The sequence below is a fragment of the Staurois parvus genome, unplaced genomic scaffold (genome assembly GCF_062004578.1).
Source record: "Staurois parvus isolate SC_StPar_1 unplaced genomic scaffold, SC_StPar_1.0 ptg001194l, whole genome shotgun sequence".
NCBI classification, from domain to species: Eukaryota; Metazoa; Chordata; class Amphibia; order Anura; family Ranidae; genus Staurois; species Staurois parvus.
In genome coordinates, this window is record NW_028318990.1 from 862,257 (window position 1) to 889,136 (window position 26,880).

Here is a 26,880-nt window from a genome sequence, read left to right on the forward strand (position 1 = left end):
AGTAATTCATCCCCCATATTAAGTCCCCAAGCCCCCCCTGTGTCAATTCACTTACCTTTGCTCCGCGCGTTCCTCTCGCCGTTCCGGTGTAGTATGAAAATCTGTCTCCTATGAGGATCTGTCCCCCTCGACGTATCTGCGCATGTGCCAGTTTCAGGCATTAGCAGCCGATCGGCGATCTCCGGCACATGTGCAGATACGTCGAGGGGGACAGATCATCCTGACAGTATCACGCTCCGCGGGCCGGATTAAAAGGTCCGCCGAGCCGTATACGGCCCGCGGACCGTAGTTTGCCCATTGCTGTTCTAATGATTGGTCTATTTGTGAGCCGAGGCCACATGTTACGGATGAAATTGCAATTTTTCCCACGGCACACCAGACAATATCTCACGGCACACTAGTGTGCCGCGGCACAGTGGTTGAAAAACGCTGATGTATAGTAATTGGATGTTCAGAAGATTCACAATTGTGCTACTTTGCACATCTAGATGGAGCTATTGGAAGTGCATTCTGGATTTTCCTTCAGGCACTCATGGTTCTTTCCAGTAGTGTGGTCAGGTGGCGGTATTGGGAAGCACAGTAAATAAATACAATTTTCTAAGCCCTTGAACAAGTTGAATGGCTGTATAATTTTGCTGATGGAAGTGTATGTAATACAGCAGAAGCAGAAGGGACTGCTTTTTCTATTTGTGGGATCTGATTATCTCCTCTAGTGACTCAGAGAACAGAGTTGTCAACCCAGCTCCTTATTTTCATCTGCTTTTAATGTACAAAAGGCCTGGTTATTTCTTATTTTTCCCAGTTATAATTAGAGATGTTAAATGTTACATAATAACATAACAGATGGAGGCCATAAATGAGCTAACAAATGAATAAATAAATTAATTAATGACTTGCCGCCTGCGCTGCTTAAATGAGCTTGTGGCATTATTGCGTGAATAAAACGCTTTGTTTTGAATATTCAATATAAGAAGACACATTAGCAAGTCTTAATACATCCTACCTGCCTCTCTGAGCGGCATATGACATTGGCATTTAAATGAGTGCTAGGTTAACTTACATTTAAACAGCATTTTTATTACATGCAAGATGTCATAAAAATCATAATATTAAACAGTTGTTTGGAAAGATCATGTAAAGAAATAATCTTTCAAGCTTTGTATCTAAAAAAGACACATACTGTACAGTGCATCCAGAAAGGATTCATAGCGCTTAACTTTTGCCACATTTTGTTATGTTACAGCCTTATTCCAAAATGGATTAAATTAATTGTTTTCCTCAACATTCTACAAACAATAGTCCATAATGGCAACGTGAAAGAAGTTTGATTTGAAATCTTTGCAATTTATTAAAAATAAAATTAACTATAGAAACCACATGTACATAAGTATTCGCAGCCTTTACTCAATACTTTGTTGAAGCACCTTTAGCACCAACTGCAGCCTCAAGTCATTTTGAGTATGATGCTACAAGCTTGGCACACCTATTTTTGGGCAATTTCTCCCATTCTTCTTTGCAGTACCTCTCAAGCTCCATCAGGTTGGATGGGGAGCGTCGGTGCACAGCCATTTTCAGATCTCTCTAGAGATGTTCAATCGGGTTCAAGTCTGGGCTCTGGCTGGGCCACTCCAGGACACTCACAGAGTTGGCTCGTAGCCCCTCCTTTGTTATGTTATAAAGAACACAAATAACCTTTGGGCAAACACACCACTATGGTATATTGATTCCTGAATTTGCACTACCGCTAGGCGAACTAGGCAGCCTAGGGTGCAGTCGACCTTTGCCTCACCTCTCCCTCCTTCTTGTCACCCCCCCCAGGCTCTCTGTGTTTGTATCCATCTCTGAGTCCTGGAGGCATTGGACCAGTGTAGAACTGTTGGCTACGAAGCCTCCATTAAATCCCAGCTCATCTCCCGGCTGGAGAGAGGGGAGGGCGTGCTGGTGTCAGGACAGGGAGGGGGATTGGGGAGGGTGGAGCAATCACAGGAACGGTGCCCTGTATCTGTCTTCTCTCCAGCCAGCTTTCGGCTGCTGCAGGGAGAGACACAGACACAGGGCATCATTTATGTGATTACTCAACCTATCACACCTAGGGTTGCCACAATTTTCAGCCTGGACTGAGGAGTTGTGGAGGTCTCTGTGGTGGAGGTTCCCCAGGTGTCCCACTACCCCGCACTGACCTACATCATTCTACTGTTCAGGGCTAGTGTGAAGGTGTCCCTGCTGGAGGCAGATCTGCCCTGAGGGACCTTCATTGCCAGAGCCTGGGATGAGGCAAGTGGGAACTGGCTATGAGCTGCAAAGTGGACCTGTCACCCACCACCAGATGACGTCAGAGCCGGGAGATCGGAAGTGCGACAGGACATTTAGTGTTTGCCATCTGTAGTCTTTGCTTTTCTTTTTATGCAAATACTTAAATTTTATATTTGACTAAAATTTAAAAAAAATAAACTGTGGTTTTAATATACTACACTATGATGGCTTCGAGTTCACCCTACAGAACAATCACAGTGGTACAGTGAATCTTAAGGAGACAGATACCACTATTAAGTAGTGGAAGTGAGAGGGGACCTGGGACCAGTGAGAGGCCTCTACACAACCCCCAGGGCAGGGGAAATGTGTTCATTGACCTATTATAATCTATAGGTCAATGCATGAAGGTGAGGGTCCATCCTTAATTATGTGTTGGGTATGCACATTGATATATGAAAAGGCTTACAGCACTGGGATAGTGGGCTCACTCACCAGCAGGAGGATATTTTATTTGACTTGGAGTGGAAGTGAAACCTGGAACTGTTTATTTGCACTTTTAGAGACTACACAAACTAAATGTTGGGTTACTTATGATCTATTTATGTGACATAATTGTGAATGGTTTCACACTTGCACTTATGGTAACACATGTTGATTGACACAACGCAACACAATTTTCTGTTTTTTTATTATTTGTATGTGATGAACACACAGTGCTAGTAATTGCAGCAGCTCAGTTTATTGTAATTTTCACACTGGACACTATTAGAGGCATCATACAATTTTGATACTGTAATGATGGAACTTCCTACAATGATTTCCAGCTTCCACAGAGATCCCACTGGTAAGGCAAATACATACTTACACTGCTTGAATCTGGTCCAATGTAACTATGTAAAAATTGCCATACGTGGAATTCATCTTAAAGGTACTTTTATACAATTTTTAGTAGCTCAACATTCTGCAGGCTGTAATGACATGAAAGACCTATAATTCATATGGTAGCCACGGATCATGTTATCCTTGCATGGACTGTAAGTTGCCCATTCGGACATGCAGACATAATCCAAACAGCCTGAGGCAATTCTGCTTGCTGGCCAGTGGTTTCTCTAAACATGTTGGGTTACCATTGCTGATCAAGCCTATACAGAAAATTGGTGGGGACTTTGGGGAGGTGCCATAGATAACTGTATTAGGGGAAAAAGGGGATCGGACAAGGTTTCTCATAAAAGGTTCTAAATAATTATCTGTGTTCCAGCAAAAAAAATGCGTGTATACAGATATTACAGTATATAAAAAAGCAGCACATGGGGCTGTAATTTTTGAAGTACAGATAGGAAATCAGTAAAAAGTACCTTCTGACCCTCTTACAAACACCTTTCATTTCTTTAGATTTATTTATAAGTACGTGAGTTTATTCCTGCCCTTTACAGACCTGCACCATGCTGTTTACTGCCCAGTTAATCTCAATTCCTGTCATCCATAACAAGCATCTTTTTTGAAGCCCCGGCTTTAGAAGACATTTCAGACTACAGAACATAAAGTAGGTAATACAGTAGGACTCCTTCCTTGTCTTCAAAGCACACGAAATGCCCTTTAACACAAATTAAGTATTAGGGTTTGCACCTAGGCAATGACAGTGAGATAACTTCTAAGGCAAGACCTCAGCTGTGCTGTTCCATTCAAAATCATGACTTTAAAGTGTTATTAAAAAACACAAAATCAATTGTCTTTCACTGATAGAATAGTGCAGACAGTTGATGAAGCAACTGATAATAACCAGAATAAAAGTAGTGGAGCAGGCATTTAACAACAATAATATATCAGTGTCCACTGGAACCAAGTTATATAGTAAATTCAGTTATAAGGAATAATTCTAGCGAAGCTGGCATTTTCCATCAACATGAGGTCAGTTAAGTCTATAATGAACTGGGAGATTGAAAGTCTCTGCTTGTTACAGCTAACACAGTACAGATATCATTTTTTCCGGAAAACATTTCCAACTACCCGACACAGAGGTATACACATCTTAAAAAAGAAAGGGAAAAAGGAGAATAAAGATTATTATTATTATAAAAAAAATTGAACACCCTCACTGTCAATAGTTATTTACAAAAATGAAAATGCTAAATTGATTCCAACTAAATGCAAGAACAGCCAGGTCCAAGATAATATATATCTAATTGTGAGAACACTTTTTTGCAGGTTTTCTTTAATTTGTCTGCAGAAACACAACACATGTTGATTTGGTATATTTTGTTTCATAGCATCCCCGCACCCCTGAATCCCATGGGAATAGGGCACAAAATCACACAAAAGTAAATAGATACCCAACCTATCAAGCCTTAAAACTGCGTGCACCTGTGAAATCGCAGCAAATTTCAGTACGCTACATTTTCAACTGGTGACATTTTAAAAAACCCTCAACACTTTAGTACTAACCATGAATAATGGCCCTAGAATTTTTGCTCTCACTCTAACATGTCACAAGTGTAGCATAAGCATCATTTTTTTATATAGGCACCCCACTACACATGTGTTTACATTTGTACATGTGTGTGTATGAGGGGGTGAACTCACATTTTTTTTTTTTTTTACACTCTAGTAATGCTAAATAATATTTTTATGACACAGGAGACCAAAATCCCCTTTGTCATACTGTTTTGTTGTGAAAGATTCTCTTTATTGAGATATCCTGAGACCCATTGATATCTCACCTGCCCTCTATTGAAGATAATAAAACACAGTCCATTAGCTTCTTCCCTGAAAGTGATAGCCGAACCCAGAAGTAATGTAATACACGTTGCTTCCAGGTAGGTAGGGAGATCAGCAAACAGATGGTTGCTGGTCTCCCTATGGCCCCCAAATTGGTGTCACCCAACATACTGGTTGGCAAATGTGTCAGGAGGACCATGTGTGGGGGGAGGCAAGGTTTGAAGTGAACGTGCCATCAATAGTTGGTTTGTCCAATTAAGGGTCGGTTCACACTACAATTTCTGCGTTTCATTTGCATTTCTGCATGTGCTTCCTATGGTGGCTTCCTATGGTGGCATGCAGAAAAGAGGAGGAGCCAAGAGGATCAGCAGGGGACCCTAGGAGAGGAGGATTAGAGCTGCTCTGTGCAAAACTATTGCACAGAGCAGATAAGTATAAAAGTTTGTTATTTAAATAAAAAAAAATGGAGGCTGAAGTATCATTTTATATTGGATTGTCAAAATAACTATTGTTTGTATTATTATTACTGTTATTAAGTAAATTATTATTGTTATTAAAATGAAAGAGAATGTTGTGATCATAGATTTTTCTTTAGGGGAAAATCAGGCAATTAAAAATCCTGTGTTATAATGACTATGGATCTATAGTTTTCAAACACACAGCATACAAACTTACTTAATGGTGCTCATTTATAAACATTGTAGGAAAGCAAGTGAAGGTATTTCCAAGAACAAACCAAATAGTGAGCTTTCATTGTTTTTATTGTGGAATCTGGCTAATTGCAACTGCAACACCATCAATTTCTCCTCATTTACTTTGCTAATCAGCTTTATTGTATTTTTTTTATATCTTTGTTTTGAGTAGGAAAGCTGTGCTGAAACATTTTCAGAACACTTTATGATCTCCTAAATAACGCTGTCCTTTCAAAAGCACCTTACTTCCAGCCCAGCTTCATCAGTGACCTTTTTTTCGCCCCCAGGAAGCGGCTGCACTCCAGATATATTTAGAATTGAAATCACTATAATTTGATTTAGTAAATGTGGAACCCAGACACACATTAATAGGACAGAATTTCTGATGTCTCTGGTCTGAAATATCAAGCAGGATTTAACCCATTCCCAAAAGGTTGAGAAAGGCTGACTATAGTCGGATATTTTGCAAGAGTCAGCCTGTATGAGTGCCCCCATAGGAAGCAGCTTCCTATGGGGCACTGGATGAAGAGAGGGAGCCAGGAGCACCAGCGGGGGACCTGAGAAGAGAAGCAATGAGGCTGTTCTGTGTAAAATCATTGCACAGAGCAGGTAAGTATAACAGTTTGTTATTTTAATTTAAAAAAATACAAAGCATTACAATCACTGTTTAAACAAAGAGCATAGTAGACCCAAATAGTGTCTATTTATTAATTAATCTATTCATTAGGAGAAGGATAGTTTATGTTGTATCAAAAGGTTAAAAAGACTGGGTATATTAATTAACAAAAGTATATTATCTGTGACTTGATTAATATGTATAATTATGCTACACGTTAGCATAACAAATGGTCTAATAAAGGGTTTCTCAACCAGGGTTCCATGGAACCCAAAGTTTCCTCCAGAGGTTTCTAGGGGTTCCTTGAGCAATGAGCAATTTCTGTCTCTTAGATAAGTTCCCACCGTTTTAGTTATCTGTAAAGGAATAATTCATCCCAATGACCACAAATGTAAGCAGCATGTAAGCAGTATATGGACGTAAACTCATCGTCATCCCATGACCACCTATTTCTAGGTTAGTCAAATGTGCTTTTGGGACTATCCCAGTATGCAATATGGTATTGTTGGCTGGTATTCCTTTACACTCTTAACCGTGGTTGCTGGTGGTAAATTTTGCATTTCCTGAAGACGATCTATTGGTCAAAATGCATCGAGGGCTTAGGACGCAACTTCTGCCGACGTCACTTCCGCCGTTTGGAATGCACGCTGGAAAATGGCGGCCATTTTAACTTCCATTCATATTAACAAGGCTGAATACACCTAGTGCCAGGAAAGGCACTTTTTTGTGAGTGGCATTTTTATTGTTTGACCGCATTATTAATGCTCGTATGGATTTACACTATGGGATGTCTGGTTTTGTTTTATTTTATGCTGAGAATATGAATTACTGTCTGTGGAGGAGGGGAGCTTTCTATCATTGATGCAGCCCTAGTGGAGGGTTCCTGGTTACCACCAGCAACTACGGTTAAGAGTGTGAAGGAATACCAGCCAACAATACCATATTGCATACTGGGATAGTTCCAAAAGCGCATTTGACTAACCTAGAGATAGGTGGTCATGTGATGACGGTGAGTTTACATCCATGTGGGGCACCAGTGTGAGCACAGTGAAGCACTTGTCACCTCAGTACAGAGGTTCTCCATTAAAGATACAGCACCATTGCACTTAAAATTCACATGTTGGGACTGAATACCAAGATTTTATTTGTTTTTGTCTATTGTTATCACTTTAATTTCTACACTGTTACTTAGTTGATTGTATGACCTAAGCACGGTCTATTTGAAATATTTAAGATTTTGTGTATAAGAGTTCACAATTAGGACTGCTGCTGTATAGGTATTATATATTTTTTTATACTTTTTTTTATTTATTTTTTCCTAAGCGCAACAGCACCCCTTTTATTCTTTGTGTAAGCAGTATAAATGAATGTAAATGTGTATTAGATGCACCTCTAACTGGAAATGTCATTGCCAGATATAATTTGTTAGAGGAGTGACTAATCCAAAGAATTATTCTGATTGCTGTTAAACATTGAACTGTAATTTTTTTCCCCATTGTTGATATTTTTTGCCTTCTTCTCTTAACATTATAAAAGCAATAGAATTACAATCAGCTGAGCTTGAAAAAACTGTGGTCCATTTTTAACCATGCAATACTAGTCTGTTTATATTTATGTTCCCCAAATAAAGATTTTACTGTTCAAGACCTCCTTTACTACCTAATTATAGAAGGTGGAAAAACAGAGCTGGACCCATTAGATTACTTTGTTGGTATTGCTATTTTATCTTAATTTAATAATGTTGATGTAGGTGATCTGGTTCCCAGCCTAGCTTCTACAGCCCAGAAGATCTTTACAGTCTTCTTGGCATGTAGTGTAACAATCATATGAATTGAAGTCCAGGTACAACTTTATTCCAGTAAAGGTCAAGGGATCAAAAGTAGGTAACACATTTTGGGGGTCCAAAAGCACCCCTTTCATCAGGGCTTGAGATTAAAAACAATGTATATAGACTTTTTTTTGTTTATTTATTACAGGTACTTATATAGTGCCATCAATTTACACAGCACTTAGCATACTTATTACACATTCACATCAGTCACTGCCCTCAAGGAGTGTACAATCTAAGGCTCCTAACTTACATTTATACATACATATACTAGGGTCAATTTAGACAGGACCCAATTAACCTACCAGCATACATTTGGAGTGTGGGAGGAAACCAGAGTACCTGGAGAAAACCCGCGCAGGCACAGGGAAAACATGCAAACTCCAGGCAGGTAGTGCCATGGTTGGGATTTGAATCGACGACCCTAGTGCTGACAGGTAGAAGTGCTAAGGACTAACAGTTAACTGGACTTTTAATGGCATTTCTACATCGGCTTCTGACAAGACCTGTGCAGATAATCACAATTCACAATTTTGTTGCGTTGCTCTTTTATAACCTGCTGAACACTCCCTGTAACCTGCTGAATGCTCCCTGCAGAAGTCTACTCCAAGTACAAAAAATGGGGGTGAAGAGGTGGTATTAGAAAAAAAAACAATTTTCAAAAATAAAATATGTACATTCGCATTTCTCGGGGTACCTATTTTTAAATACTGGAGTAAAAAAGGTCTTTGCAAACGTGGGGAACGTGTGTAGAGAGAACAATAGCGTTTCAGGTAACAGTTCAAAGAAGATTGAAAAGATAAAAACCATACAAATCAGTACATCATGCAAAACTAGAGACAGACATACAGGGTAATCTAGAAGAAAAAAAACAGTGTTTGTCACAAAAACATTCATACCAAATAAATGTAGAGACTAACAACAAAAAATTTTAAAAGATACAAAGATTACACACATTCTTTAATACAGGGCAAGGACATATAACAGAAACAAAATAAAAGTCAAAATCAGTGTAAGGCGAGTCCAAAATTAATGTGTGATTGACAATTTGGTAAAAGGTCTGTAACAGCAATTAACCAAATAAATGACTAAACACATCATTATAATAGTTGTCTGATATATGATGATGAATAATATTCCAAGATTCTTCAATATGTGTTTCCTAAGGATGCGGAAGAGAATAGATCAACTGAATTAAGAATCCAATATCAAGTTTCATAACCAAAAAAGGGCAAGTTGGGTAAAACAGGAAGACACAGGACTGAGCGTTTGAAATACATAAGGTAATGGCATTGTGATGCTATCATATTACTAAAAACAGCCAACTAGTGATTACTGTATATATAAAGTCTTGCTACTGTCTATGTAATATAATAATAGTTCACCACTACATTGAAAGATGAATTGGAAATTACTGAGCACAAAAATGCTTGTAAATTCATACCTGTTATATTGTTTTCATCTTTCACAAAAGGAGGACTTTATCTAGTGCGAAAATTTATATGTGAACTTTCATTAAAAATGGACTCAGAATTTTTATTTATTAAGCACAACTGTATTACATGAAGGTTTTACAATTTTTAGCAACTATGTGCTGCTTACTTCTAGGCATGGTGGATTCTGCAGTGGTTATCAAGTACTGGGTTAAATTGCCCAATATTCCATTCTCCAATCCTGTGGTTACTTGTCTTTGTTACGAGAACCTAAGGCATTCTACACGAGGTTAGCCACAGGAATTTTCTTCCATAATAGCAAGAAAAGTTACATTTTTGCAAGATCACATTTTCCATGCACATTTATTTACATATTGTGTATATTCGATTACAATTTGTGAAATGTATGTTAGTAATGGAAATATATTTCACTATCAGTCCTTTGATATACAGATCTCTTTGATATATTGATCTCTTTTCATTCTTTGGATAGTGCCTTGTTCACAGTATGATGTATGATCTGCAAGAATGCAATCTGCTCAGATTTAATATTACAGAGGAAACAACATTTAACCAATAATAAAGTTTTACTTCAAAAAACCAAATCTAAAAATATTGGTTGGTCATGTTTGTTTAGACCAGGGTTCCATGGAACCCTAGGGTTCTTCCAGAGGTTTCTACGGGTTCCTTGAGCAATGAGAAATTTCTGACTCAGATACATTTCTACTGATACCAATGATCTTTTTAGCTATCTACAAGGGGGTAATTCTTCCCAATATCACAAGTGTTTAGGGCATTCGTCCCACTGATCATTAGACTATTGTATCATGAGTTTCAGACATAGTAATGTTTTGCAGGGGTTCCCTGAAACCAGAAAGTTATTTCAGGGGTTCCTCTGTGTTGAAAAGGTTGAGAAAGACTGGTTTAGACTATCATTTTTTATTGGGAATTGCTACATTGAATTCACACATCCATAAAGAAAACTACAATCACTTAAATTTAGTTAGTTACAAAATATTTTGTTCACACTAACGTTGAGAACATAAATGAGAATATTTACATCTTTTCTTCTTGTTAAGGTAAAAGTATTAAATGCAATTCTTAAAAACGCAATCACATCTTATTACATTAACCTGTAGGGTATGATTGGGACATTTACAGCTGATAACATGAGTGACTTGGATTTAGGCTCCCCAATGTCCCAGAGAGGTGTGTATGGATGAATCTGTTTTTTTTAATCTAGAACTGAAAAACCCCAAACATTTATAGCCAGCATAAAGTTATTCCAAAGGTTGTATTTTTTAAACAACAAACATGTTATACTTACCTGCTCTGTGCAATGGTTTTGCACAGAGCAGCCCCAATCCTCTTCTTTTGGGGCCTCCTGCTGGCGGTCTTGGCTTGCTATAGGGGCACTCAAGTAGACTCGCTCTTGAGCCGCACTCCTGTGAATGGACATTGTCCATTCACACAGAAAGCATGCCTCAGCCCTGCCCCACCCCCTGCTCTCTCCTCATTGTCTCACTGGCTGTGATCGACAGCAGCAGTAGCCAATGTCTCCCACTGCTGTGTGAGCCAATGAGGAGAGAGAAACCCAGGAGAGCTGCTGGTCTCATGCACAACGGTGGATTGAGATGGGGCTCAGGTAATTATAAGGGGGGGCTGGAGGGGGAGCTGCACCCAGAAGGTTTTTTTACCTTAATGCATAAACCTTCTGTCTTTAGAAGCACTTTAAGTATGGTATTGATTATAGCTAGCTGTTTTTCTTAATCATGTGATAAACTCAATGTCCCATTCTAATTAAATCCCAGATTATCAGTATCACATACAGAAAAACCTTGAATTTTTTTTATTAATAATGCATTTTCAAGTAGTCATATTTTTGCAGCCATTGACTTGCAAGAAAGATTTTTCTGATCCCTTCCTCTCACATATTGTCATCTTGCCAACAGGGACATAGTGACAGTAACAGTGGGCACCCAATGCCCACAGTATAGTCACCTCTCCCAAGCCATTCCTTCTTCTGTGGCCACCACTGCAAAATAACAAACAGGAAGACATCACTGTGTCCTCTGAGATCTGACACCGGGTATTTTATTAGTAGCTGTGACATGGAAAGACCAGTGGGCAGTGCTGGAAAGGTACATACAGGTTGGAGAGTAACTTTACACAGACTCTGTCACTTTCCCCTGAATGGATAGTCAGCAATAAACACCTAACAGAGGTTCTAAGAGCTCCCAGTTCTACCTAGAACTAAAAAGAAAAATGTGTAGACTGGAGTTGCACTTTAAAGTTTGTCAGGTGAGTGAAAGAAATACAAAAGCTCTTGTACAATGTAAAGTTAGCTTTTTTTTATTACCACTGCCTTCAGAGTTGTAAAAACGGGCCATTTATTGCTCATTTGTAGACAGAGTACAAAGACACTCAAGCCATTAAGTCCACTAAGATCAAGGTCTCACAACAGATAATATATCAAAAACCTTTCTAACACAATTGCTAGCAAAATCTTACACATTTTGGGTCTTATGTATCAAAACTGAGTACTATGATCTTTCTGTACTGCCTTATATCCACTGATCAAGTTGAGATCCAACTGGTAAAATTAAAGCTTGAATATGACTTGGGTCCAAGGGGCTTTGAGCACCGACACATTAGGGCTCAAGTAATGGTCTATGAAAGTTAGAGACAGATATGTAGGAAGCTGGAGATATTACTAAAGCCATAACTTACAAACAACTTTGCATAATGTTTTTATTCTCTGAACACTGTATTGAGCATTATCATTATGTCTAATGAATAATGATTTAAGAGCTGCCTAAACATTTTCAGCCATTAATACAGGTACTCCCATCAAGACTTGTTATACAAATGTCAATAATATGTTTGTATTACATTACTGCAAAAATAAATATCTGTCTAATGAAAACAGCAGAAGTTCTATAGGAATCAATATTTCAACATTTCATATTTAAATATATATTTATTTATTGCACATTTAAGTATTTATGTAACGGAATCTACACCATAAAGCTGAAGAACTTAATTTACTCTGAGCCTGAGGGAATGGAAGGATAAGCAACATAAGCTCAAAGTATCCATCTCTCAATAATATTGGATTGAAATTGGGTGCAACAACTTCAAAGGCAATAACATTTAGAATGTACTCCCACTGCATTACTATTAGTTTTTGAAGTGTACGTGACACGGCAGAACGAGTGCCTGCATATGTCCCAATTTTTCAGGCCATTCGAGATTAGTTCCATTTCAGTTATTTTAGTAATATATTGAGTAGCCTGTATATCTGGAGGTGAATGCAAGTGGTGCCCTTAGAAACCAGCCATATTCCATTTGTCATTTTCTTACTGTAGGTTAAAATATAAAAGGTGAATACTATTTGTTATGGTAACACCTTCACTACTCTTCTTGAGATTGCAGACTCCTGTAGACAGATGTTCATGTCAAACACAATCTTTTCCCTTGAAATGCAGAACTACTTAAATGCATGCCTTTAAATGCAAAACACAATGTTTACCAAGAAAAGGCTGCATTTGACCTTTGCCTACAATCCAAATGCACCTCAATAGATCTCAATAGACCTGCTGAATCTAGAGAAACCCAACCAAAGTAGGTCACATACAGCCTCTGAACTGTCATCTACACATCTACATTTCAAAAGCATGCTGCACCCAGGAAACCAACACTCAGGTACACAAGCCCTTACAAATCAGAATGATCAGATTTATCACGGTAAATAAACCCTTGATGCTAGCCAATATACTCAGGAGCTGTAAGGAAGTTCACCAAACAATACTTGCATCAAAAATAGCCATGTGACATAATGCAGTGTCAAAAAATCAAAAAGCTTTCTAAAAGTCAGATACTTGAGATAGCCTACAACTATTTGCATATATATGTTTACTCCTTATGTGAATTTGGAAGATACCACGGGTTGAATTACTACAGGCAAATAGACTCTGCAAGGGGAGTTGCACTTTGCAAGATAATTTTTCCCAGAGTTTAGTGAATTTCTGCTGACTTGACCATTATCCAATCAGGTGCATGCAAAAATGTTGTTTATTATTTGCCTAGAACCTAATTGGGTATTCTTTGAAAAGTGAAAGCTCACCACATTTCCCTAAATTCCCTTGTAAAGTAAACTGCCATATGCCAACTCCTGTATTTCAGTGTTAATGATGGTCAGGTTTAGGCTTCCTGGCTATCCAAACACACTGCCCCTGTCTTTGATTTTGCCTGACTGCCAATATTCTGTACAGCAGTTCCTCTCATCAACCCAGGACTTAAGGTGAAGCTGTGTATTTTGATTCTATATGTGTACTGATCCTTTAAAGCAGAAACTGACAACTGAAATTCTTGCATCTGTCAGATCTTAGCTACAATATGTTTGCAATGTGACATTTAAAGGACAACTGTCATGAAAATAAAGTCTGCTGTGTTTTCATACATATTGTCTTTGTGTATTCATACATCTATTTATATTACCCGGTTTGTCTTTTCCTTGTAGAAATATCTTTCTTGTATTCACATACAGAAAACAGTGGTCAGGAGTGTACCACTCATTATGGAGCAGTGGAGTAGCATCCCATACCTGGCCCCTGGTGCAAGATAAGAACAACAGTTCCTAACCTTTAATTCCGTATCCATATGGGTTCCCCAGGACCTGCAAGCCTTAATTTTGCTATCTCTTTAACATACGTACTGTAAAACGTTAGTTTTTCTGTTTTAAAATGCCATATTTGAAGTTAAAGTTCAGTTGACAGTGAACATGGCCCTGTAAAACTCACATTTATCAACTAGGGTTCCTCCAGAGGCTGAAGACAAAACCACACATAAAGTCATGTGCAACAAAGTAAACTGTCTTGGACCATGGAAACCAGTGGTCAAGAATAAAAGATATAAAGCTAGAAATAAAGCTAGAATGAAAAAAGATAAATCATCAAAGGATCCCATTGGGTGCCTGAGGAAGGGGGTATAGTCCCCAAAATGTATTAGCCAGTGCTTCCACCAAGGGGGTCATCCAGGCATTGTATGGAATATTTGATCCTTGGTCTTAGGTCTACATAGTGGCTAGAGTTTTTTTCTATGTTCACTAACATTTTGCTTTTGGGAGTATATATGTGTATTTGCTTCAATAATAAATGGTGTTTGTGATCATGCACAAGGTTGATGCACCCTCTCTTTTCTTGTTGTGTTATTCCTCCAGAAGTTGATAGGGGTTCCATAATCAATGAACAATTTCTGCCTCTCACATAAGCTGACACCATTCCTCTGACTAAACACCAATGTAAGGAGCAATCTTTTCACTGACCATCAGTGTAGGGAGGCACGTTTCCAATGCCCATCAATGTAAAGGCTTACTGACCATCGATTTGAGGGAGCACCACACTTTTCACTGTCTGTTTTTTTGGGGCATTATTATTATTTGTGTCATTAATTATTAGTACTAAAAATAATATCATACAGCCTATCCCTGGATGTCCAATTCACTAAGTATTCCACATTTCTTATTTTTTTTAGTCCTATATCCACTACTTACTATTAACACTCACGCTTTGTGCATCATAGATCTAATATTTATTAGCAGGGGTTCTCTGAGACCTGAAATACTTTCTCTGTGTTAAAAGGATTAGGAAAGACTGGTCTAGATAGATCTAGAGTCAATCTAGAAGATAGATTTGGCACCAGTTGATTATGCATCAGAACAGCACATTGAAACACAGCATGTGTTTTGAATTCCAGTTATATTTGTCCTTACGCCTAACCAGCAATCTGTTCTGATTAGCATGAGATCAGTCTGTACTTCTCTACCTGTGAGCAGGCACATAAAGCAGGTTTAAAAAATAATCCATGCAAGCTAATATGATGACACAAACATCTCCACTGTAAATTAAGGCTATCATTAACATTTTTTTTTTACACTTCATTATGGAAGAGTGCACATTCACTGTGGCTTATGGAACCATTAAACCATATAAAACAAATCCCACTCTTCTGCTGAAGATCCCTTTTCTTTATTGCTAAGTAGATTTTCTATTTAAAGCTAAACTTTTTTCATCTTAATGCATCCCAATTCTTACAGTGTTTCTATGAATGATATGAAATTAAAAACATGCAATTAAACAGCAGGAGAGAGCTTATCATTGCTTTTGAAACTCCTATTTTAGTCAAAATGGTAATGTTTTTGACATAAAGTTTTACTATCCTAATATTACTTTGTAAAAATAAGCTAGTTTTCAAGGTCGAACAGTCGACATGTTTTATTCTACTTTTGTACTATTCAGACTGATTGAGTCTTTCATCTAACAATAGACCTAAATGGATTCAAGCAAAAAAATAATTTGCAATATTTTTTGGTATTGAGATACAAAATGCTGTCAGTCACAGCTGAAGAGGTATTTACTGAATTGCCACATGCAGGAAAAAGTCAAGCTATTTGGTCCAATAAATTACTATTTCATAAGTGTAATTGTTTCCATTTTCTGTGGTTGTGTAAGGAACAATTTAGCCCTGAACCTAGCTCCAGACATCAAAACACTTGTTAAAATCAAAGTCTGTATAGTAGATTGCAAAATATAATTACCAAAAAAAACTACACAAGACCTTCCTTGGAAATGGGATAAAATAGGATATACAGTAAGCATAAGAAATAGATAAAATACAGAGTCTATTATTTACTTTCTTCTGTTTTCAACCTTTACATGGATGTGACAATATTGATCCTTACGGACAAAGACTGAGATGCCTTTAAAGTTCACGTGTGTAAAGGTAGGCTTCTGAATACTTTTGGCAATATAGTGTATGTTCCACCATGGCAGATATTCCTATAATCTCCTGGAGCATTTGGGGATTACATAGTCCTCTTAAGAGAACCATGATCAGTTCTACACTATGTAAATACCAGCCTGTAATTAGTGGGCTCCAAGAGACACACCTTATAAAAGACACTTTGAGTTGGTGGCGTTACTCTTGGATAGGCTATGAGTATCATTCTACCCATGTCTTATTCTAGAGGTGTGAGTTTCCTGATTCTTAAGATCTCTGAAGAAGAACTAGCTTGAACCATAGATGATGAGCGCAGATATGTCTTTTTATATTTAAGGTTTCATAGGGTTACCTGCATATTAGTCTTGGCATATATTCCTCCTTCCTTTTCTACAATGGTAATGAGACAACTTTCATGTAAGGCAAACCAGATGTGCCGCTTATTTTACTGGGTGACTTTTAAAGGATACTTAAATCCTCTCGTAGAACAAACATAAGGCCTTTTTCCCTCTGTTTTCCTCTGGTGATATGGCAAGTAATGTATCTCCTGCATTATAGCGCCCCCACTCTGGATGAAGGAGCACAAGGGCATCTTTGGACAGCAGTGTTGTCAGTCTGGGGGGGAGGGGCGTGTTAAATGCACTAGCAGAATTAGATAAACTAACAATTTGAAGACAAACTCCAGCGCAGTTACAGCAACAGTTTATTTTTCTTTTGGGATAAAGTTTTTACAAAAATAAAAGCTGATCATTGAAGGCACCCCTGCTAGTGTTAAATGGTTTGTCTCATCCCTGTAACTTAAATAACTGAAACTAGTGCAGCGCTACCAAAAAATTACATATGAAAAAATACAGTATATAATAAAATATAGCAGCAATAACAAATACTGATCATGAAATATCCTCAAATCAAATATGTGTCACACATTATCAACAATACAAATTCCTCAAAAAAAGAATTAGCAGTTCCAGCAGTGATGTCAGTGTTTGTGAATCAACATAAAAAAAACATTGTGTACTGGAGCAACTTCACAAACTCTTTTTCTCCAAAGTGCTTTAACAGTGAAACTCTTTATTCATGCAATATAGAGTCTGCAGTTATGGGAGGGATGGTTGAACACTTCGGGTCTATGCCCAATTGACTTGATATTGCATAGACTTATATAGAGTGTTATATGCTTTATTTTGAGCAATTTTTACTTTGATTTAACTTACTTAACTCATGAATCAATGGGAATATTAATTCACTGATGTACTGTGCAAAAATTTTTACTACGTCAATGTCTAAGATGTATGTTCACTGACTGTCAAAAACTGTGAAGCACTTTGTTCTTCTTGTTACTGTCTACTCTGGAACTATTCTTTAATAAACTTTTATCTGATTAAAAAAAAAAGAAAAGTTATATGCAATACTCGATCATTACTGTAAAAGCCTGGCTTTACCCTACCCACTCCTATCTGTCATGTTAAAGGTTTAGGAAGGGAAAAAGTCAAATCTGCTTATAATCTCAGCTGCTTATGTCTCTGGAATTACAGACCATTTTGAAATGCAGTTTTCATTGAAGATAACTTCTACTCAGGGGCCACTATTACAAATTGTTGGGTGGGCCCTATACAGCTTACTTGACAGGACCCCAACAGCTTAGCGGCAGCTTCAGGATAGGTCAAGGGAGAGGAGGTCATCTAAGGATAGGGCCTATGGTGTCAGCTTGGGCCCCCACACTCTGCCCTCAGTCCCCTCCTCCTCCAATCAAAGGCTTGTAGGCAGGGCCCAAAGTTTCTTTTCTCCTCTGGAGATTCCAGCAGGATCCCCGGGTTACCATTACAATTGATGGGGCTGGTGACCGGTAGAACACTGCACTGAGGGTGCCCACAGACAACCCTGGACACTATTGGGTTATCAAGGGGCCCAGTTCTGGTACAGGAAGCCTTCCTGTAATCCCTATTGGAGGCTTTGTCTCTACCTATGTATTCCATATGCCAGGTTGTCACTCATGTACTTTAACCAAGCCACCTCATGATAATGTGGCCAAGCTCCACTACTGATTTTTAAATAATATACCATATTAATATGTTATTATGTCATGTTGTGAAGTTCTCATTTCAGGATCGAAACACTGGGGCTGTTGGAATGTAAGAATTGTGTTACTTTAAAGGTAATATTCTAATACTTGGTCTGGGCTCATCCCACAGCCAGGGAATATTCACTCTGATATCAAACTGACTGAGTGGCACATGCAATTATAAGATTAGAGAATCTTTTAGTACATTGCACCATGGTTTTTAAAAAGCTCTGAAATTCTTGAAAACAGATTTAAAAGTGGTATCTAAAATATGGCTGCCTCAATTTACATATAAAAGTAAGAAAACAAGGCTTTTATTAAACATAATGAAACGATTATTGATATTAAGTTAATCATAATCACTTTTACATTTGTATTTTAAAAAGACTACAGATAACGTTTAAACACCAATTGGCATAGAAAACACATGTGAATAATATAGTTATTTGTATCTAAACCCAAGAACCAAAAAGGAATATATAGCATCATTCCAGTTCTTAGATGTGGTGGCTGCATTAGTTTATATTTTTTTCAGGCATTTTTCACCTGGCTATCCTGCCAGAACCATGCCTATTGTCCTAGGGTGACAATGCTTCCTTACTTTACTGTGTCTGAGGAGGAGCATTGTCACCATAGGGCAGGAAATTTGTTATTACTATAGAACTCCTCCCTTTCTCCTCTATTCCATTAGATTATTGTGGAATTTGTGTTGTAGTTCACGGAAGATAACTGGGGAAGTTGGCAACATCGCTTAAAATTACAGTTCAGTGAACAGTAAGTCACAAGAACACTGTATTTCCGGCAGGATCAACAAATATTTTTTGCACTTAGTCTGAAAAAAGAGAACTAATGCAGCCACTTTAGGGACTGGTAATCTGCAATGTATTATTATGATCTTGGGTTTAAGAATACTTTATTACCCATGCCTAAAAAAAGTATAATTTGTCTAAACAGCATTGATACTGCCCACTTTACCTAAATTATTCACCCTAAAGAGAATAAATCCTTCCCTAACCAATGAAAGGCACAATTTGTAAAGATAAGCTCACAAACTGATTTTTTTCCTTTTTATGGTAATCTCCTCATGCTGAATGATTCATAACTGTATGACTTTAAAACAAAGTTTTCACTGTTACACTTTGCTATATTTATGATGAATAAACATAAATTCTACTGGAATCCTGACCTGGATGAAATTCAATGTGTGCAATTGTAAGTGAATTAAAAGATAGTGCTACTTGCCCTCTTCACTAGGTCAGGTATCAGCTTTTGGTCTACGAGTTGGTCAGGAGACAAACACTGTTCCACATCCAGGATGTATTCTTCATTGCTCCCATCACATGTTGAATTTCTAAAGGAGAAACAAGATATTTTTTTCTTTAAAAAATATTGAACACACTTAAAATGATACTAAACCCAGGACCTTGCATTCACTATACCTAGTCTCCCACAGTACACACAGCATGGAAATGCAATTAGTTTAGTAAATATAAACTGCTAAATACCTTTTCTCATCAGCAGTTAGAGCAGTCTTGTGACTTCAGCAGAGCACAGGTTAAAGCTTGTAGGAGGAGTTTTCTTTCTGCTCTAGGAGGATGTAAAACCTCTGACCTTCTGTCTGGACAGTTCTGATTGGCCCTGTGCTGACCACATGCACCCTCCCAAGGAGAATAAACTCTCTAGTAATACACACCAAACTGGGCATGTGCATGTGACCAAGGGTTCAGTCTGTATCAGGTGGTCATTTCAACAAGAGGAGGGGCAGAGAAGAAAGGATCAAACAGCCTTTTTACACAATGCAGAGGATTAATCCCTTAGGTTCCACAGTGAGTATACCAAGCATGCTTTACTGCAAATACAGACTGATTTTACTCCTGTGGGTTTAGTAACACTTTAAAGAAAAACTATAGACAAAACTTTTTTTTCATTTTGAATAGAGTAAGGGAGGGTTATAACCCCATCAGATTTTTTTTTCGCCATCTGTGTCCCATTGTGGAGATTTCTCTTCACTTCCAGTCCCATAGTCAAACAGGAAGTAAGAAGAAATCCCTGCAAATTTGGAAATTCCTTGGAAACCCCCAGTCACCAGAACTAGTGTCCCCATTAGAAGATTTCCCCTCCATAACTTTTCTAGGGACAACCCAAAATTTGTGATTTTCTTTTACTTTCACTTTCAATGAAAATAGTAAACAGGACACATAAAGAGGCTGAATCTCCCTAACAGGGACACAGACAGCAATAAAAACTAACAGGTGTTCTAATCCATCTCCACTCTATCCAAAAAAAGAAAAAGGGTTTTGTCTTTTGTTATACTTTAACCACTTCACAAATAGCCACAGAGTATTTAGGTAACCTCCGAGTGCATATACTATGTGTGGGATCACATGAACACATATCATGATGGTATCCCTTTTTCCTTGTTAAAATCAGTGTGGTCCTTGGGCATGTGATCTTTCTGACAGCCAGTCACAGTAACCAGTTGTAAAAGTAAAAATCAGAAAACATTTGTTTGAAAAGATACCTTCTCTCTATCCCAATAGATGTTCTGTAAATGTGAGAGGAGACAGAGAGAGAGTTTTTTCTCGACATTGTACTTGTAATTTATTTATTACATTGCTTAAAAAAAAAGATAATTTTTTACAACGCTGCCAGGTTAAATCTGGGGTTCATGCAGAAAAGCCTCTGTTTGCAATGGAGTTCCATCAAGGAAGCACCAGAAGGCATTTTTAATTTCTTCTAGATCTGAACACAAATGCTAGATAAGTCACAGAAACTGCCCGGAAAATTGCTACATCTCAGAAATTTGTAAAAAAAATTAATCAGTTGGAGTAATAGCTGAATCCTAATCATCCAGTTTAAATGGAATTCTCAATGGAAGACTCAAAAGGTGGAGGTGGCCAGGTGGGCCAAGGTCTACAATACAGCAGAGGTAATCATGGGGTCCCAAGGATATGCACAAGCACCCTTTAATGGCTGTTTAAGATAATAATGATTATGCTAGTACTGGAGGCAGGTTTCCTTGAAAATGATCTTGTGATTACAGAAATAGGGTCCGAAAAGTGTGTGTAAGAGGTGCTGGATGTTTGTTTCCAATTTCCTAAGATTGTACTAAGTAGGTCTAAAACATGGAGCTCAATAACTCTGGTAAAGCTGCTCTTTTGAAAGCAGAGTACCCCTAATTGTGGGCCCTAGGGTACAGTTTCACCAATAAAAAGCCAAATGAGAGTGCCAGACCAATTATTATTATATACAGTATTTATAAAGCGCCAATAGTTCGCTCAGCGCTGTACATTACAATGGGGGACAGAACAATAACAATACAATACAATGCAAAACATGAGGAGATCGAGGGCCCTGCTCTTTCGAGCTTACAATCTAGGCCAATGGTTAAAGAGTGCAGAAGAGTTGATTCATACTGCCAGATGCACTTGGATGCACTCATATTAGCCACTGACAAAGTGCATCTGACAAATGTGAACCTGCTTATCTCTTCTACAACCCCTGGCAAAAAGTATAGAATCAAAACTCTTACAAAATGTTAATTCAATTGTTTAACTGTCCAAAAAAAAACAATCACAGACATACCTCCAAACTATTTTCATTTAACATTCCAACCTTCTGGCTTTAAGGAACATTTAAAAAAAATAAAAAAAAGAAAGAAAACTGCAATCAATTGCAACTGTTTTTACAGATCAAGCAGAGGAAAAAAAATATGGAATCACTCAATTCTGAGGAAAATATTATAGAATCACCACATACTTTGCAGTTCTAAAACAAACATCTGCTAATCAATCTGCAGTTAAAAAAGAGTGCTTGCACACTTTGGTGAGCTGTTGTACCAAGCATGACATTGACATGAATCATGGCTCCAACACAAGAGATGTCAATTGAAACAAAGGAGAGGATTATAAAACTTCTTCAAGAATGTAAATCATCACGGAATGTTGCAAAAGATGTTGGTTGTTCCCAGTCAGCTGTGTCTAAAATCTGGACCAAGTACAAATCAAATGGGAAGGTTGTAAAAGGGAAGCGTACTGGAAGACCAAGGAAGACATCAAAGCGTCAAGATAGAGAACATACAGCAATATGCCTTGAAAACAGAAAATGCACAACAAAACAAATGAGGAACAAATGGGCAGAAACTGACAATGTCTGTGACCGAACTGTAAGACATCGCCTAAAGGAAATGGGATTTACATACAGTAAAGCCAAACGAAAACCATCAATAACACCTAAACAGAAAAAAACAAAGTTACAGTGGGCGAAAGAAAAGCAATCATGGACTGTGGATGACTGGATGAAAGTGATATTCAGTGATGAATCACGAATCTGCATTGGGCAGGGTGATGATGCTGGAACGTTTGTTTGGTGCCGTTCCATTGAATTGTATAAAGACGATTGCCTGAAGAAAACATGCAAATTTCCACAATCATTGATGACTGATGTTAGGTAAAGGTACGAAGGAGTCATTAAATCTTCAATAAATGCACAAGTTTATATTGAGATTTTGGACACTCTTCTTATTCCATCAAAAGGATGTTTGGTGATGACATCATTTTTCAGGATGAGAATGCATCTTGCCATAAGGCTAAAGTGGTGAAAACTTTCCTTCAAGAAAGACATATAATGCAAATGCAATGGCCTGCAAATACTCTGGACCTCAATCCAATTGAAAATCTATGGTGGAAATGAAAGAAAATGGTACATGACCAGGCTCCAACCAGCAAACCTGATCTGGCAACTGCAATAAAAGAAAGTTGGAGCCGGATTGATGAAGGATACTGTTTCTCGATAGCTAAATCCATGCCTCAGAGAATTCTAGCTGTTATAAAAGTCAGAGGTGGTGCAACAAAGTAAGTACTAGTGGTGTACTGTAGTTTTTTATTTCACGATTCCATAATATTTTCCTCAGTATTGTGTGATTCCATATTTCTTTCCTCTGCTTGATCTGCAAAAACAATTGTAACTGACTACAGTCTTCTTTCTTTTTTTATTTTTGGAATGTTAAATGAAAATAGTTTTGAGCCATGTCTGTGATTAGTTTTTTTTCTACACAATTAAACAATTGAATGAACATTTTCCAAGAATGGTGATTCCATACTTTTTGCCAGGGGTTGTAAAAATAACCTCAAAGTGAGCCCTTTCATCTTGAATTTTTACAGAATCCCCTTAATGAAGGGGGAGTTTCAGAGCCTCCAAAGTGTGTTGACTTTTGTAATGACACCTCAGTATGACTCAATAATACATTTTTTGGGGCTTTTTGATAGAAATAAGGGACTGCATGTGCTAAACTTCTTCCAAACAAGCTAGCTACCTTGGGATTATCCTGGTCCTCTGGTTTTAACATTTTATCTACTGGAACAATTATACAAATTAGGAATGGCAGCATTAACAATGGCCACTTCCATGAGTCGTTTATGGTAGGTTCCTGTAAATATTTGTCTTTGCACATACCCACTAAAATGAACATTATTTTTTTAAACCTGCTTGTGCAGCATAGTGTGCATATAATAGCATAATAACCAAAACTGCCAATAAATGCAAATATGCTGACATAACAAAATTAGCCACTCAGAATACCCTTACATCAATCTAAAAATCATCTTCATCATTTTTTTATTGTTAACTTTTTATTGCAAAATGAACCAAGTCTTGTCAGCAGTTCCTGTTTGCTTTCACAATTAAAGTTTGGATTGTCTCTAATTTACTTTATTAATCAGTCATCATTGTTTATTTCAATGCTGCTCAGAAAGAAAGGTACATCAGTACTTTCAGTATATCTGAATAAAGAAAAGTAATTATACAGCATAAAAAAGGAAAGAAAGTTTATGGCTCACAAAGAAAGCCAACACAATGAACATCGTTACTGAGTCTGTTTTTAATCATGGAAGATTACGCTCCAGTATAATCGCATTATTTGTCTTTGTGTGGAGCCTAACAGGAGACCGAAGCTGATGCAGTCTAACAGGTTACATGCCTGAAAGTCCTGCTGAGTGTTCACATGAAATGTAAGAATAATTTTCATTTCATTGTGCTGCAGGCAGCTCTATATACTGATGTGTATTCACAAGATACATCTCACGGCTTCTGCCTGGGGTTCTAATGACCTCTTTGGAGGGATAACTACCACAGGCAACTCTTCTGGATGAAAGTTAATCACAGGCATTTTGATAGTATAATAGCAGATGTGACTAGCTACTCATGGAGAATGGTACAGTGTCCATTTACCGGAATTATCAATTGTTTACATGCCGTGTTCATGAAATAGAGCGCATTTAATGGAAAATCCTGCAAGGTGCTTCCTTTTGAAGGCACAGGTGCTGATATTCCTGTTCTTCCTTTACTATTCGCTAGATAACCAAAGATTCTTAAGGAACTAAAGAGCATATTCTTAAGGAACTTGCTGAAATTCGCTCTGGATGGCCCTGTTGGCCTCCTCCTGTCCAACATCATTCGAATGAGAAATCGACTGGCACTGTTCAGGTCTTCTGACAGCAGGCAATGCAGGTTGTCAGCACACAATAGAAATAGCTAGAGATCTGGCCATCTGTGCTGTTGAGCATGGATTGAGGAATCTGTCAGATTTTTTTCCTTCAGCCTGCAGTGCGTATGGCACGCTTTAGTCTCTGACCTGGTAAAAGTATGTGTATATCGCATGTCATGGCACGTAATATACACTTGCTTTCTTTGCTTTTCACTGAGAGCTGGTTCACATCTGTTTGATGCACCTCAGATGCATTACCTTTGAACGATATATAACATGCATTTTAGCCTCCCTGGAGGTTTTCCCAAGGGTAGCTCGGGGTAAAGTTTCAGCACCACAAGCGGTAACCCCGAGCTACACTTGGGAATACCATGCAGCGTTGCTCTGGGATCTCTTCTTCACTTACCTTGTCCTGCGCTCCCACAATGTCCCTCCTGCAGTGTCCTCGGCAATGTCCTCCAGCATCTGTCTTCTGGGTTCCGTTCCCTGCGACGTTAGGACGTAAGGGGACGGAACAGCGGGAAATTTAAAAATGTGAAAAAGTGACATTCACTCAATACACTAAAATCACAGTAAAACATTACTGTATCATTTAGGGTCTCCTCTCTCATAAATATCCTGTCTGTCAGAAATTTTTTAAAAAGAAAGTTTGCTACTACTTTAAGATGTTACTTACAGGTTGAAAACAACTTAAAGTGGTTGTAAACCTCAGGCATGAAATATGAACAAATCATATCACTCTATAGTGTGTACTTGCCTCATTCCTCTGCTATCAGAATGAATCATTTCTGACAAGTTTTCCTGACACCAAGAGAAAAATGGTGACAGGGGAGACATCCACTAGATTGACAGTCTCAGCTCTGTTCCTGTGAGCTGTGTGAAGGGGGGTATGTCCCTTCCCTCCAATCAGCTCTCAGAGCTCTCTTCACTGATGCAACTTTAGCTCCCCACCCCCTGCTTTTCAAAGTTGAGAGATCCTGTGTAAATTCATAAGTTTGAATGGATGTAAGAGAAAGATGATTGTAGCTAAACAGGTACAACTTATGTAGGAGGATTTGTTTAATCTCTTTGTATCACCTGAGGCTAGTTACTTTACTTGACTATATGTGAGGGTTTACAACTACTTTAAGTTTAAACTCCTATGTTTTGACTCCATTTAGTCCAACCCACTTACTTTATAAGTTTCTGTGAGCTATTATTACACAAAATAATATTCAACCTGTAGAGCCACTAGCAACAATGATATCATCATGGACATATTTTATTCCACCAAGAAATGTAAACATTTAATAAAATGAAAGAAAAAGTACACCTGTCATTACATTTAATTTAGTAAGTTAACCTTGCAAATCCAAAGTATTCTTCTCTAGGTGTCAATCTGTACAATTTTCCATTGTACTGTTACCCAGGAACTTTGGGAAAGCCAACAATAAAGCATGCCCCTTTTCCTTCAGCACTTCTCACAGTGTACTGTGGGTCTTAGCAATTTAACATTTATTATCATTTAAAAACTGTCTTCAGTGCACTGTGGAATGTGTTGTCTGTGTTGACCAGCAACTCATAAAGTTTTGTACTGCAGGGCGTTTTATCTTCATTTATCTCCTGTACTACCTTATATTATAGATTTTGACTTTTTTTTTTTTTTGCTGAAAATGTGTTAAAATGGTTTTTCATAACAGTGAAAATTCTTCCTCCTGTTCTCCCACTCCAGTGCTCTGGGCTGCCATAGCCACACCCTTCAGCCAGTCCTCAATCAGACTTGTATTGCATTGGAGGTCTTGTCAGACCAATTCTGTTCTGGGAGCTCATTACAGTCTGGAGTAGGTCTAACTCTGGTCATATATAGAGTTCATGCACACCTGCTGTAATAGGAAATAAACTTTAAAGATGGAAGTTGTTAGTACCATCTCTATTGGGTGGCATATCTATATATGTGGCTTCAATGGGCTTTGGCCTCTGAAAGGACAGCCTTAAGGCCTGTTACTTAAAGAATACAAAACCCCACAAAAATAATATA

General features: G+C 38.0%; 1 protein-coding gene across 1 annotated transcript in view; it reads right to left on the bottom strand.

The window, feature by feature from the left end:
• Positions 1-26,880, bottom strand: part of RFTN1 (raftlin, lipid raft linker 1) — a 463,107-nt gene that overhangs the window by 151,645 nt on the left and 284,582 nt on the right. Inside the window, exon 4 of the mRNA XM_089660005.1 lies at positions 19,622-19,730. Coding sequence (XP_089516131.1) covers positions 19,622-19,730 — 109 coding nt within the window. The remainder of the gene's footprint in view (positions 1-19,621; positions 19,731-26,880) is intronic.